The 15,015-nt window shown below is 52.8% G+C and overlaps 1 protein-coding gene across 1 annotated transcript in view; it reads right to left on the bottom strand.

Annotated features, from left to right (window-relative positions):
- MPPED1 (metallophosphoesterase domain containing 1) overlaps positions 1–15,015 on the bottom strand; it is a 60,482-nt gene that overhangs the window by 39,747 nt on the left and 5,720 nt on the right. The window contains exon 2 of the mRNA XM_034987251.1: positions 12,607–12,788. Coding sequence (XP_034843142.1) covers positions 12,607–12,788 — 182 coding nt within the window. The remainder of the gene's footprint in view (positions 1–12,606; positions 12,789–15,015) is intronic.

The raw sequence follows: 15,015 nt of genomic DNA on the forward strand, positions 1-15,015 counted from the left end.
GGGGGGGGGGGGGGGGGGGGGGGGGGGGGGGGGGGGGGGGGGCTGGTGCTGTCCGTGGTGCTGAAGTGCAGACATGCATGAGACCAACAAGATCCCTACCTTGGAGAAGTAGAATTTTGTGGGATATGGGCAATAAAGGAATAAACAATTATGTACCAGGTCAGGTGGGGATAATGGATATGGAACAAATAAAGCTGGGTGAGCTGGACAGGAAGCATCAGGGTGGGGGAGCTGACCAATCCAGGGAAGGTCTCTCTGAGAAGGTGACATCTGAAAGCCAGGACCTGGGTGACCTCCAGGAAACCACATCCCTGCACTGTACCTTAGTCTCCTCATCTGTAAAGTGGGGACAACATTACAAAGAGCCCAGGCTGCCTGTTGCAAGGGAGAAGCACCTTTAAACTGTAAAGTGCCTTTAAACTGTAAAGCGCCAACCAGAGGAAGTCATTATTGTTGTTAAGCTCCTGAGACTTGGAATTGAGGCTTTGTAGCAAAACGTGTTTTTTGGATATGAAATGTAGGGTGTTGGACAAACTCTTCCATCCTGTCAGCAACTTACATATGACTTTGTTTGGTTGGCCCTGATGCTATAAAGTGTTACTCCTGGTCACGAATATCAAAACAGTCTTGAAAAGGAGTGATTTGCTAATCGAAAAGGCTAGGATTTTCTGATACACAGGGGAAGTTCCCACATTAAAAAAAAAATCACCTTAGGTATTAAAAAATAATAAAAATTTAAGAAAGAGCATAGATCTTGGGTTAGAATCCTGATTCCACTTTTATTTGCTGTACAATATTGGGCAAGCTCTTCACCAGCCTGAGCTCAGTTTCTTCATCTGCAGAGACATTAACGCAGATACCTCAAGGGGTTGTCTAGCTGTGTCGTTCTGTACAAGAGCAATTAACCCCCTGTAGCTCTTTAATTTCAAATTAATTAAATTAATCACAATGAAATAAACACAAAAGTCAGCTTCTTGGTCACATTTGCCACATTTTTAAGTGCTCGATACCCCCATGAGGCAGGTGGCTACTGGACTGGACAGCACTGGTCTAGGGCTACTACTCACCACCTGGGAGAAGAAATAAGTAAGAAATGTAAAATCTCCAGCCCATCCCAGACCTGCCGAATTGGGATCTGGACTTGAACAAGATTCCCCCTCCAGGGGCTTCTCATGCGCCTGAAGTCTGAGAAGGGCTGGCTGTGAGGATGATGCGAGAGACCAGGTGGGGCGACACCCCACAAGCAGGGGCAGCTCAGTAAAAACAGCAGCAGTGGGGCAGGGCAGTTTCCACATCCTCTCTAAGTGGTGATCCCAATCTCCAAACCAAACCAGACACAGAGCTTCTGATAAAGTCTGTGCTGAGTCCAGGTGCAGGAGGCAGGCGGGGGAAGGTGTGGAAGGGAAATGGTGGGATCTTCCAGACATTTCAGAAGTTTGTGTGCACACGGGGATAGAATATTTCATTTCTGTGCTAGCCAGGATGTTCTGGCTGTTGACTATTCCTGTTTTGGAATGAAGTCCAGCATGGAAATGACATTTAAAAAAAACCCACAGGCTTATTTCATATCCGAATACATTTCTCCACGTTGGTAGGGGAAAAAAAAGAAGAAGAAGAAGCACACCAGCAAGAAAATCTTGCTTTCCTAACTCTTGAATGATCAAGCCAGTATTTCTCTACCAACCAACCATTTCCTCCAGTGGTTCCACAGCCTTGAATAAGCACTAATGAGTGAAGACGCTCTGCAGGGGGGAGAGGGTCATGGAGGGAAACCCAGCAAAGGCTCCTAGCCCATGTGATGATTAACATGACATCCCTCCTCCACATGACCACCAGCCTGGGAGGATCCATTGTACAGATGGGGACCTGAGATCCAGGGCAGGTAAGTCACCTGCCCATGGTCTCACACCTGGGAGGCAGGTGAGCTGTGAGTTAAACCTAGATGGGTCACAGGCTACCATTTCACCTTGTCTCCATCATGCCATGGTGTTTTCTTATGTATATGTCTCTCTAGTGGAAGTCTTGTTTGTTTTGCTATCCACTATATCCTCAGTACCTAGCACAGGATCTAGGACAAGACAGGTGCTCAATAAATGTTTGTTGAGTGAGTGAATGATTGCAAACCAATGGCAAGGCAGAGCTCCAGCCTCAGACCCTTGGTTAGCCTGCCCCTTCCCCTGCCTAAACCCACACTTCACTTGACCAAACATTGCCCAAATGCCAAGGTCTCCCTCAAGTGCCACTTCCTACATGAAGCCACCTGACCTTCCCTACTTGGTTCCTATCCCCCATCCAGTCTCTGCTTTCCCCATTCTTTCCCTCAAGCCCTCCATGGCAATCCAGCCATGTACCTCCCCGGGGGTCTTCAAAGGTGTCACCAGCACCGCTGACTCAGAGCTGCTGCCTCCGCCCAGAATGCCCTCCCTAACTAGCTCCCCCCATTCAGGTCTTTGCTCAAGTGTCACCTTATCAGAAGGTCTTGCCCTGACCCCTTATCCTGATTCTCCAACACACTAGAGCTCTCTTTATCCATGACCTGTCTTCTGTTTGTTCACTACTGCATCCCCAGTGCCCAGAATCATGCCCAGCACCATAACCAGTGCTCAGCAAGCATACGTTGAATAAACAATCAAGTAAAAACTGGAAACAATTATTATTAATAATCATGATGATGCCTACTTCAGGGCAGGCTTAAAAACAAATTAGAAGTGAGACACCAGACAGCAAAGATATATAAGATGGCAGTGGGTGCATTCCAGGGACCTTCAGGGAAGAATGGAGGTGTTAATTTTAGACTGAGTTAAGTCAGATGCATATTAAAAATTTATGAGTAACCACTAAACAAATTGAAAAAGAATGTAAAATTTCCAAACCAGTAGAGGGGAAGAAAAGAAACTTCAATCAATCCGAAGGGGGGTGGAGCACAAAATGAATGCCAGAAATGGACACGTTTAATATACTGAGAAACATCAAACAAAGATTCAATGTTATTGTCCAAATACAAAAATCTTTACCAAGATCCTCCTGCACAGAAATGACAGGGACACAAGTCTGGTTTTCAAGACACTCACAGCTGAATGAGATAGACATCCAACATGACACAGGGGACGGAACAATCAGAGGGCCTTGCACATTTCCTCCTCCCAGTCATCAAAGCCATTTATCAAATGCATCTCCCTTTTCACTTTGGCCCCCAGGAAGCTCAGGCTCTGATTTCCAGCTCAGAGGGTCCATGTGGCCCTGGGCCTTCCTTCTGAACTACTCTACTTTCTTTCTTTTTTTAATCTTGGCTTTTAATTTATCCTTGATATTCTACCATTTTACTATTCTTACTGTTTTTATAAAGCATCTCAAATCTTTTGGCACAAAATGGGATATAGATAAGCAAGGAAAAAAATCCCCCAAAATAACAAAATAAAACAAAGGAAGAACTTTCAGAGAGCCTAAGCTTTCCAGAGATGTGCATCTGTACCTTGTTTAAACATAAATTTTTTGTTGTTGCTCTTAAGGCAGAAATTTTTAGGATGATGATCTTGCAAAACATGTTTGAAATACACAAACACACACACACACACACAGTATGAATGAGACACCAGCAGGTCTCATTCATTTCCAAAGCCATTCTGTTTTGTAAATAAATAATTAGCACTTAAGGGGTGCCTGGGTGGCTCAGTAGGTTGAGCGTCTGGCTCTTAATTTTGGCTCAGGTCATGATCTCAGGGTCGTGAGATCCAGAACAGTGCAGAGTCTGCTTGAGATTCTCTCTCTCCCTCTCCTCCACCCTGCCCCTCCCTCTCTCTAAAATAAATAAATAAATAAAATCTTTAAAAAAAGATAATTAGCACTTAAACATACCTTTCAAGGGGCTTATGCATTAATATGAATCTACTGTAATTACAGCTAGTCAAAATCATTAGACCACAACTTAGAATTCTAGACTTTTTTTTTTTCATCTTTATTAGAAGGTAATTTTCTCTCTTTAGCCCCTAAAACACACTTTGGCTTTGTGAATAATCTTTTTATGAATATAGAAATTTAATTTTTTAAATGAACACCAAATCTCTGCTCTACCGTTCACCAATTTTTCATCTGAGCATCAATCTTACACCTAAGCGAGCACCTGCTTATCAGCCACGTTGGCCCCTGTGCCACCTGCAACAAAAATCCTCAGACACTGACCGGCTCCTGAGCAGAAAGTTGCCAGAAATGACATGGGGACTGAAGTCCAAGAAAATTTTTGTATTAAATATTCAGTCTTGAGTCTTTGCGAGAATCACATGTTTCTGGAAAGGTCTGAATCAGGCCATGGTGTCCAACTAATGAGCAAATGAACCAGGACCCATTGTAGGTCTACTGGACATACTCAATGAGGACCACTGTAAGATCTTAAAAAAAAAAATGGAAAACAAAAAAGCAACAAGAGTTGGCTGAACATTTTGATTGACGTGACCGCGTTATAAAAATTTCTCTTTTCTTCCTTTGCTTAACCAATACTTGTTGGGTGTCCGCCTCATGCCAGGCAGTGATCCCCTCACCCTCTGCCCATACCGCCCATCAGCAAATCCTGTTGCTGTCACCTCCAAACTGCAGCCAAAGCCTGTACTGCGCTCTGCCCCCACGGCTGCCCCCAGGTCCAGTCCCAGCTCCCCTGGCCTCTCGCCAACACCCGTGTAGCCTCTCCTGGTGCCCGGTGTCCTCCCTGCCTGCCACAGCCCGGCTCCACCCAGCAGCCAAAGGAGTCTTTCGAAACACTGGGTCGGACCGTGTCCCTTCCCTGCCTCAGCCCCAGTGGCCTCCTTGACACTTAGAATAAAATCCACGTCCTCACCCCGGCTGCAGGCTGCAGGCTGCCGGTCAGCAGGCCTGGGCCTCCTCCCTGGGCCTCCATGGCCACTGGGCTCAGCCTTGTGGGCCTCCAGCTATGGAGGGGGCTTCTGGGGCCATCTTATGTCAGATAAGCCCCTGCCCCAGTCACTATCACCTCCCCTATTTGTTGACCTGATTTACTGATCTAATCACCAAAATGATCCCCTTTATTTAATCTTTATAACCCTCCCTGCATTTGTCCCCAGGCCCCTTGGGCAGGGACCGCACCTGTGGTGGTCATCCCTGAACCTCCAAGACCAAGCCAGCGAATGTAGGGGGCTCCTAAGACATGTATGGACTGGGGTGAGCATGGACCCCTCCCCTGTCCTCCATGGTCACAGCCCAGCAGGAAAGGCAGACCCTCACCCACCCACCCAGGGCTGAGAGGCCAGGAGGAATGCAGACCTGGGGCACCAGGCGGTTCTTACGTAACACACGGTCCACATGACACACTTTCTGGAGTTTGGACACTCAGTGGGGTGAAAGCGAGGTCCCCTGGTGGGTAAGGGGCAGAGCCAGAAGTGGGCCCCAGGAACCCTGACTTCAGTGCTCTGTCCCCTGCTCCGGCCAAGAGGCTGCGGGTCCTGACCACGGATCAGTGTGAGGCCTGTCCCTGCAGAGCCTGAGCGGCTTACAGCCCTGGGGAAGTCGGCCATGGTCAGGAGAACTCCGTCCCACCCCCACTCTGCCCTGCCCCCGTGGTGCCGGACAGGGGAAGGCTCTGTCGCCTGGAGAGCACGCTGGCAATGCCTGGGGGGACCCCGGCAAGTGTCCTGCTCCCCGCGGATGGGGCCAGGCAGGTACTGTCTCTGCAGCCTGGTACCAAAAATGGGGGATGCCCCCCACACCACGCCACAGCAGCAGTCAGGAGGCACGCCACGTGGCAAGTACGGAGCGTGAAGTAGTGTAAGCGGGAGTGAGGTCCCGGCCCAAGCGTGGCAAGCCGACGACGCGCACACAGGTAAGAAGTGCTGGGTGGGATGAGGCGGGAAGGATGGGGGTCAGAAAGTTACAGCTAAAGGGGTAAGCCAAGAGCAGGGCCTCGCACACGCTGCTGGGGACAGAGGGGAGGGTGGCCCCTGACAGGAAGGGTGGACCGAGAGTGGGGGACACCCAGAACTTGGGCTGCCCCAGGAGGAGGAGAGGTGGCTGAGGGGGTGGTCACCTCTGGCTGCCGTGAAACAGTCATCCCCACAAATTCTAACAACCCCGTGCCTCCAGTTCCCGGGTCCCCTCACTCCCCCCCGAGCCCACTCCATGGGCTCCTGGACTGCATCACAGAGAGGCCAAGGGCTGTGGGCAGCCCGTTTCTGCAGCCCTCAGGCCTTCAACACTGGGGCAGATGAAGCAAGAACCAGACTCCGCTTCGGAGTGATTTCTCCATTTCCCATCCTCTCTCTTCCTCCCTCACAGATTTTAATTAAGGGTTTACTTGCAAAAGACCCAGCTCTATTTAACTAAATCCTTGGACCCCTTTTATATTGTCTTATATATCGTTTCATGCTAGGGCACCAGTAAGAAGTTAATTATAACTTCCAAATACTCCATTACCAGGCCCTCACCTTCCTCCCCTGCCTGATTCCGCTAAGGGTAGCATGCCACTTAATTAACTGGTGTGTCGTGTGCTTCACAGACCTCGCCACGCGTTATTCAACAAACACCCTCCTGCCAAGCACCCTCCGGGCCAGGCAGGGCCCTGCGGTCAGAGCGGGGCACCATCTCCACCCTGCAGGGGCCCACAGGATCCTACAGGAAGAAGGCGAGCCTGGCCAGGTGCCCACGGCGGCTCAGCAGGTGGAGGGGACAAGCAGACAGCAGCAGGGTCAGAATAACAATAAGTAACAGCTGATACCAGCCTCTGAGGGAAGGCAGAGGGCACAGAGGCTATGGATGGAGGCCGGGGGGGTCACGCTGCATAGCCCAATGGGAATGGGTCACAGGTTTGGGACAGAATGAGCCTGAAATCCCGGTGGTCAGCCAGGAGGAGGTATCTTCTGGGAAGAGTGGATCTCAAAGAGAAAGCTGACTGGGGAGAGAGGGGGAGGTGTCTGCGGGTCTGGGCTGGAGCCAGCGCTGGGGGCCCATGTGATTGTCACCTGGAAAGGCCCAAGCTTGGCCCCCTGGAGGAGTCGCCTTCAGTGGGCAGGAACAAAACGAGGAACAAAGGGGGTTGGACACGGGGCAATGCCAAGAGGACGGGGGTGTGGGAACCGCAGAAGGAGAACCCAAGTTAGACGGGGCTGTGTCCAGCTCCGCAGAGAAGCAAGGAGAGGAGAGAAGAGATGAGGATGAGCCGCCAGTGGCCTCCGGGCTGTCACTCCCGGGGCCCGTGCAGGGGTCTGCGGCCGCGGGAGCTGGGGGGGGGGGGAGGGGGGGTACAGAGACTGCAGGCTTCTCCTGGCGGGAATTGAGGAGGCCAGCCCGGCACCTGCTGGTCACAGAGAGTGAGCCTGGTGGCACTTTGCACATCAGCTCAGATACTCAGTTCTTTTTTTTTTTTTTTAAAGATTTTATTTATTTCTTTGACAGAGAGAGACACAGCGAGAGAGGGAACACAAGCAGGGGGAGTGGGAGAGGGAGAAGCAGGCTTCCTGCTGAGCAGGGAGCCCGATGCGGGGCTCAATCCCAGGACCCTGAGATCACGACCTGAGCTGAAGGCAGACGCTTAACCGACTGAGCCACCCAGGCGTCCCCAGCCTGGTGTTCTTAGCTGGGGTCAGATGCGCATGGTGTCGAGGCCTCAGGTCAGCTGGCATCCTGGGAGGTGGGTGCTCAGCCTCTCCTCCTGCCCTCAGCAGCCCTGGCCTCCAAGGGGGTCCCCATACGCCCACCTGGCATACCTGGCCCACCTCGCTTGGGTCCAGATCCCTGCTAGCCTCACCTCCTGGCCTCATAGTGGAGACCCCAACTCAGCCTCCGACCCTGGGTCTTCTCAGACTCCCCGCAAGTTCCATGTTGCAACAGCTTGCGCCCCTCAGAGCCCCCTCTTACTGCTATTCCCCCCCCCGACGGCAGCTGGTTGTGCACGGCCTGCTGGGGATGCAGTGACGGGCTCACCATGTACCAGTACCCCACTCACTCCAGTCCAGCCCGAGCCCACAGCCTCTGTCCAGGGCCTCCTGGGGCCGAGTGCTGGCTGCTGCTGGGGATGAGGCTCAGCCCTGCCCTCCAGGGGCTGACGGTCTAGGTGGGGGACGGGGGCATGAAGGCACAGATAATTCCCTGCCACGAAGTGAGGGCCGCCACCAGGGCCTGAATTGGGAGCTCTGAGCACACAGAGGGAAGAGAGACCAATGTTGCCCAACGGGGTGGGGCAGGCTTCACAGACCCCGACCCTTGAGGGTGGGCAGGACTCCGTAGGATGGAGGAGGAACGTTCCCCACTGGGGGGAGAGCATGAGCCAAGACCCGGAGTGGAGAACGAGGACTGCAGTTAGCCAATGTGGCTCAGGTGACATTGAGGTCTTTAGCTGTGGAGGAGCAAGGAGCTTCTAGCACATTCTCTTCCATTTTCAGCAAGTTTTGCTGTCCCTTTCTCTCCTTAGAGCTGAAAAGCCTGTCCTTAGCAATTGTTTAGCTGTTCCCTGGAACATTTACAAATTAAGCTGGCATTTCTATTTCATGAATATGTTTGGGATATTAGTGGCCAACAGGAAAGATATTAATGGTCTTCTCAGGAGAACCCTGTCACCCCCCCAATCCCGCCCCCTCCAACGAACTCAGACCCAGAAAGAACCTTGTAAATGGGCAGAACATGGTCACCACTCACAGCCAAGCCCAGAGCAATGCACCTGCCAGCAAATTAGAGTCAGCTTGAATTTAGCCACACACCCCCAGTTAGGTGCCTAATCTTGACTTATAAAGGCCTTTATTAATTTCTTAAATCTCCTCTTGTCTGTCTGGAGGTAGCCCCTGGAATATGATTTTAAATGCTTTCCATGACATCCATGAACAGGGAAGAAGCCAGCTGTGAATTTCAAATCTGTAAAACTTCTTATCCGAGGAGAGCCTGGGCCAGTGGGGCCGAGAGGCAGGTGGGGCCCTGCTAGCCTAGGGAAGGGCTCCAGGTGACCTCCTGAGTGGCTGGATGACACTAGGACTGGCCTGAGGTCAGTGCTGCCCTCACTCCCACCCTGCATCAGATACCAGAGAGGCCAAGATTTCTTTAAAAGCAATAAGATTTTGGGCGCCTGGGTGGCTCAGTCAGTGAAGCGTCTGCCTTCGGCTCAGGTCATGATCCCGGGGTCCTGGGATCGAGCCCCGCATCGGGCTCCCTGCTCAGTGGGGAGCCTGCTTCTCCCTCTGCCTGCCGCTCCCCCTGTTTGTGCTCTCTCTCTGCTCTCTCTCTCAAATAAATAAATAAAATATTTTTAAAAAATAAGATTTTACTGTTCCCTTTATATGATGCCACCAGAATAACACATGCTCCCTATAGAAAATCGAGGTGGAGGAGAGAGAAAACCATAAAGAAGAAAATCCCCCATGATCCTCCCACTCAGACATTCGGTTCTGGAACATTCCAGAGACTTTGCCCTCACTGGCCTCCTTGCTTCCAATCTAACTCTTAAATCCAGGCCTTCGAACACCTTTTTAAAGGTCACTCCCCTAATGAACCTCCCCAAAATCCCCACTGCACTTAGAATCAACCCCAAACTCTGGTCCCTGGCCCACAGGCCTATGTGAACACGAGCCCGCCTCCCAGGATGCACCACGTCCCCATCACCGGAATGCGAGCATGCCCTGTTCCTCCCACCCCACTGTCACCCCAGTGCCTGAGACACACGTGGCACGTGGTGGGTTCTCAGTGAGATAGACTGAATGGGTGAATGAGTACTTCCTTCCGGTCTTTTCTCCGGGGGTGTGTGTGTGTGTGTAAATTGCCAACATAGCTAAGATCATACATCAACATTTCTCAGAAACTCCACACACTTTTGCACACAAACTATTCTACCCCTTCTCCCTGCTGCTCAGCCTCATGACCTCATGATCAGATGCCCCCCCTCCTGCGGGACCCACCCATGACCCCTACCTCTACCCCAAGGGGAGGCCTGATCTGGCAAACGCCAGATCATGGGGGCAATGGTACGAGGTACACAGCACTTCACAGTTTATAAAACTCAGTCAATTCCTCCATCCTAATGGAGCCTGGAAAAAATCCACCTCCAAAGAGGGAGGCAGGGCAAAGGGAGTCTGACCACCTGCCTCAAAAATGAGGCCACTGAAGCTCAGAGAGGTCACGTGGCCTCTGTAATTAGCAGGACAGGAAGCAGACCCAGGACATCCGGCCCCAACTGGCAAAGTCCAGTTACACTGAATCAGAGAGATTTCACCGTAAGAAGACCAAGAAAGGAGATACAGGTCAGCATGAGCTCGGCTCTGGAGTCCAACTGCCTGCCTTGGAATCCTAGCTCCGCCCCTTACTATTTGTGTGGCCTTGGGTGAGTCACTTCACTTCTCTGGGCCTCAGTTTTCTCCTCTGCAAAATGGGGATGACAACAGCTCCCCCCTCATTCTGTTGTCAGGAGGATTAATGATTTGATCACACACACAAAGGGCATAGAAGAGTGTCTGGCACATACTATCGCTCATTAAACACTAGCTGTCTAAAGATGCACATGTGTCCAGATGGATGCACCTACACGGACCTAATGAGCGCACCGCCCACCTCTCAGCCACGACCACCACATCCCCGGGGACCTGAACTGCCAGCCCGAGGAGGATGAGTCTTACTTTCGTACAACAAGCATGTTCCCAAAAAGCCAGCTGCAAATGGACTTCTAGAAGCTGCTCCTATTTAAACGTTCACTCACATGCGAATTCCTTGCCACTCAATCAAGTACGAGAGGGACTCCTCATTCTTGGGTTTAAGGCCCCCCGACCCCAGCCCACCCTACTTGAATGACATCTACAAACACTTCAAAGCAGTCAAGGGGAGAAGCCTGGGGGAAAGGAAACTTTTCTAAAAGGGAGACCCCTTTGTAAGCTCACACTCCCCACCCCTAGCAACAGCCCAGGCAAATAAATCAATGCAGTTCCAAGTGCAAATTATGAAGACCCCCAAACTCCCATGGTTGTTCTGACTTCTGTGAAGAGGCAGGTAGAACGATGTCTCTAAAATGCCCACCTCGCCGTGCTGGCCCCCTGCACCCCCAGTGATCCTGAGGTTCAGAGCTGTGGTCAGAACAGCCCTCTCTTCCAGGACCCTCAATGCCCCAAAGCCCCTCGCCGGCCACAGCAAACAGCGGCTCCTCTCAAGTGTCCGCCTGCACGCCCAGCCTCCGCTCTCCCCTCGGCCTGAAACAGCCCCCTTTCCCTGCACCAACAGCAGGGAAAACCTGTTTGGTTCATTCATCCACTCCACGGGGATGGGACCTCTTCGTGAGCCGGGGGCTCGTCGGAAACAGTCCCCCCCCAGAGAACCTCAGGGTGAGAACCTCGGGCTGACATCCTCTACTTCGTAATTGGGACAAAAACAGCACCTGTCCCTAAATTCACCTAGTTCCCAAAAGTCATGTATGACGGTACACACAGCCTGCCCCCCGCATCGCCATTCCCAGAGAGTCACTCATTCATTCATTCATTCATTCACGCAAGTGAGCATAAACAATGAAGTGACACACTGTCTGGCCCACAGTGGGAGCCTGGCATCTGCCTCAGACATAGGCTCTTGGCTCAGCCAAGTGCAGCCTCACATCTTTGGAGACCCACAGCCAGGGGGACGAGAGGCCAGCGAGGACCCCCTCCTAGGGGGCGGCCGGGGCCAGGAGGCAGCACGGGGCCGGTAGAAGCCTGCGGCCGACCCACCCTGCAGGAGCTCTCTCCCACCCCGTCCTTCACACGATCCAGCCCAAGCAGGGCACTTGATCAGAATTTCCCATTCAAAAAATCAATATTTAAAGCTCCAAGCCTGCCAAGCAGAGGGGAAGGCCCTGCTTGTAAATATTTGTCTCTACTGGTGGAGCTGGGCCCCTCGCTCACTGCAGCCTCCCGCGCCGCTCCTGGCCCTCTGCTCACGGAGCTCCCAGCCAACTGTGCAGCAGGAGGGCCCTGGGGGTGGGACTGGCTGGCAGCCCAGGGAGCGGGGCTGGGCCCTGAGGTGGGTTGGCCCTGCACCCACACCTCTAAGACCGGAAGCTCGTAGCGAGGCCACCCAGGGGCCCTCCATCTGTCCCCCAGGCCACGGCAGCGACAACACCCTCGGAGGTTTCTCTGGATTCCAAGCAAGCAGCTTTTCCCAGGCGCACTCCATATTTATGTCGTTTTTGTTTGGGAAGAAAGCAAAAAGCTGAAGACAAATCCCTGGGGGTATGCTTGTAAATCATCGCCCACCATTGCCCACAGCGCTCAGCTGCCCCCAGGAGGGGCCTACTCGTGTCCTCTTGCTGGCGGGTCCCCTCACTGGGGAAGCCGTCACAAGGGCGGTGGGTGGTGCCTGCCCGGACATCGCCATTCCCAGAGAGACATTCATTCATTCGCCCATTCATTCATTCATTCATTCACTCACCAATTATTTGTTGAACACCTACCTGTACCAGGCATCGGGGGCTGGACACGCCAGTGGACATAAACAGACCTGAGCAAAATCCCTTCGGGGGGGCATCTCCCAGGCCGAAAGAATCGCACAAACAAGTCACAGCTGAGACAGGTGCTGGGGTAGGAGACGTCGAGGTGTGACAGAGTGGGAGGTCAGGGAGGGCTTCCCCGGGGAGCAGAGCAAGGCCACCTCCTGCCCAGCACCTACCAAGCCACTCGTTGAACTTCTTGACCTCGCTGGGGAGCCCCAGCTCTGTGAAGTCCCCGGCGTGGATCAGCACGTCGCCGTAGGGCATCTGGATGGGGTCCGTCCTCGAGTGGGTGTCAGACACACAGACGAAGCGGGTGTAGCCGGGCGGCTTGGGGGCATCGTGAGGCACGGGGTCCACCCTGCAGGGAGAGAAGACACGGCAGGTGACCCGTGTCCAGCCCATGGCTGAAGCCACACCTCACAGCCCTGTCCGCCTGGACCACGTCCACCCCGAACACAGACGGTGCGCCCAGCCTTCCCAATGGGACATCGGAGGTCCGAGTCCTGACTCTTCTGCTCGCCAGCCGGGCAAAAATGTGTGGTCCCCCGGGCCTCAGTTTCCCTTCTATAACACGGGGCCCTCGGAGGGTCCAAGGAGGTAACGAGTGGGGAGCACCAGTGGGCACTCTGTGATTGTAACAGCTAACCCACTGTTTGGCTCTTGCTAACCCTCTCTCCCATCACCCCTGCGGGGCCTCTTTAGATGTTTTTTCCCTACTCGCTCCCCTCCCATGAGATTTTAACACCATAGATAGCTGTATATGTGTTCATGCACTGTATGTATATCTGGGCTTTATAATAAGAATAAACTTTTTTTTCACCCCTTAAAAACCAGTTTCATTCACCCCCTTGGGCACGCCGTCAGCCCCATCAACAAGGCAAGGGCTATAGTCTCTGGTCCTAGTGAAAGAGCTGTCCCCCCGCAGCGCCCCTCGAAGCACGCACAGCACCCAGGGAGAGCCGCGTGGGAAAGCGGGGACTTCACGGGAGCACGTGAAACCAAGGCAGTTTTTCTAAACTCTGAGATGGTCCCATCATTTTTAAAACAAGGGCTTTCCAGGGGCGCCTGGGTGGCTCAGGAGGTTCAGCATCTGACTTCAGCTCGGGTTGTGATCTCAGGGTCCTGGGATCGAGCCTCAGTGGGGAGTCTGCTTGTCCCTCCCCCTCTGCCCGCCCCCAGTTCATGCTCTCCCTCTATCTCTCTCAAATAAATAAATAAAATCTCTAAAAACAAAACAAAAACAAGGGCTTCCCATGGGTGTGTAGGAAAAGGGTCCTGGAATCAGAAGACCAGGCTTCAAACCCCAGCTCTGCCCCTTATCACTAATGTATGACCTTCAACTTGGCCTTGCTTTGCTTGCCTGTAAAATGGAGCTACCTCACTAAGCAAAAATTACCAGAAAATTAAAAGAGCTGCAGGAATGTAACTTCTTGTTCCGGGAAGCCCACCATAGCCCTCTGGTTCCGCAGACAACGGCACTGAGAGAGTGGCCTCTGTGCTCCCAGTTCAGTGCTCCCCCTGCCACGTTCAACCTCCTCAGCTGAATGATTTTGCCAGGCTCAAAACTCTTAAAAACAACACAATGACATTTCAACGAGCAGCTATCTCCAAATGAGTATGCGGCTCGAGGAGTTGTGTTTAAATCTAATTATGCGGCAAACCAAAAGCGGTACCGTATCAGTTACATAAATACTTTTAAAGACATCTTTCTAATTATCCTTTTTTTTTTTTCAGACAATATACTTCGAAGAAATTTAATTAACACCTTACGAGAGACGTGGGTTCAGCATGCTAATGTGCAGGGAGCATTAGAACGCTCTATCCACCACAGTCGGAGGCGCCAAGCCAGCCTCTCTGCATGGCATCCCGGTGCCGGGAGCCCGCTTGGCCCTTGAGGGGGGGTGTTCGAGCCGAGTTAGACCCCCAGCAGGTCCGAGTGAGGTGTGACCAGGGAGAACAGGAAGATTCCCTGAGTCCAATGGCAACCAGCAAGAAGGCACTGGGACTCTTCCTCTTCCTTCTGCATCCAAGCATCCTTTCATTCACTCATTCATTCATTCAGCCCAGCACATTCTGCCCACCCGCTGTGGGCCTGCCCTGAGCTCAATGCTGGGGCCACAGGGATGAACCAGGCCTGATCCCAGGCCAAGAGACTCCAGACTGATGGCAGAGACAGACTTGGCCAGACAGCTTTGATGGGGCAACAGAGAAGGCCCTACCCCAACAAGGGGCTCCACAGGAGCTTCCAGGGGGAGGTAGGACCTGAGCTGGTCTGGGAGCTAAAATCTCCCCTCCCACGCCTCTGTCCTCTGAGTCCCTTCCCTCCTCTGCCCCCTCCCCCCGCCCTAGCCCCTGACAGACAGTCTGGCAGGTGGCAGGCCTGCGGGTCACCTGCACATCCTGCTGCCCCAACACAGCTACTGGACCCAGGGCAGCCGATCGCTCCTGGGCTCTCGTCCTGGCACAGGAACATGAGTGAGCCAATCAGATTCATTCATTCATTCACTCATTCACCCCTACACACACTGAGGTCGTGGGCATGCCACAAGGTGACAGAGGCCAAGTCAAAGAGACAAGAGAGACGA

Source organism: Mirounga leonina, unplaced genomic scaffold (genome assembly GCF_011800145.1).
Source record: "Mirounga leonina isolate KUSES-001 unplaced genomic scaffold, KU_Mleo_1.0 Mir_418, whole genome shotgun sequence".
In the NCBI taxonomy this organism is placed as follows: Eukaryota; Metazoa; Chordata; class Mammalia; order Carnivora; family Phocidae; genus Mirounga; species Mirounga leonina.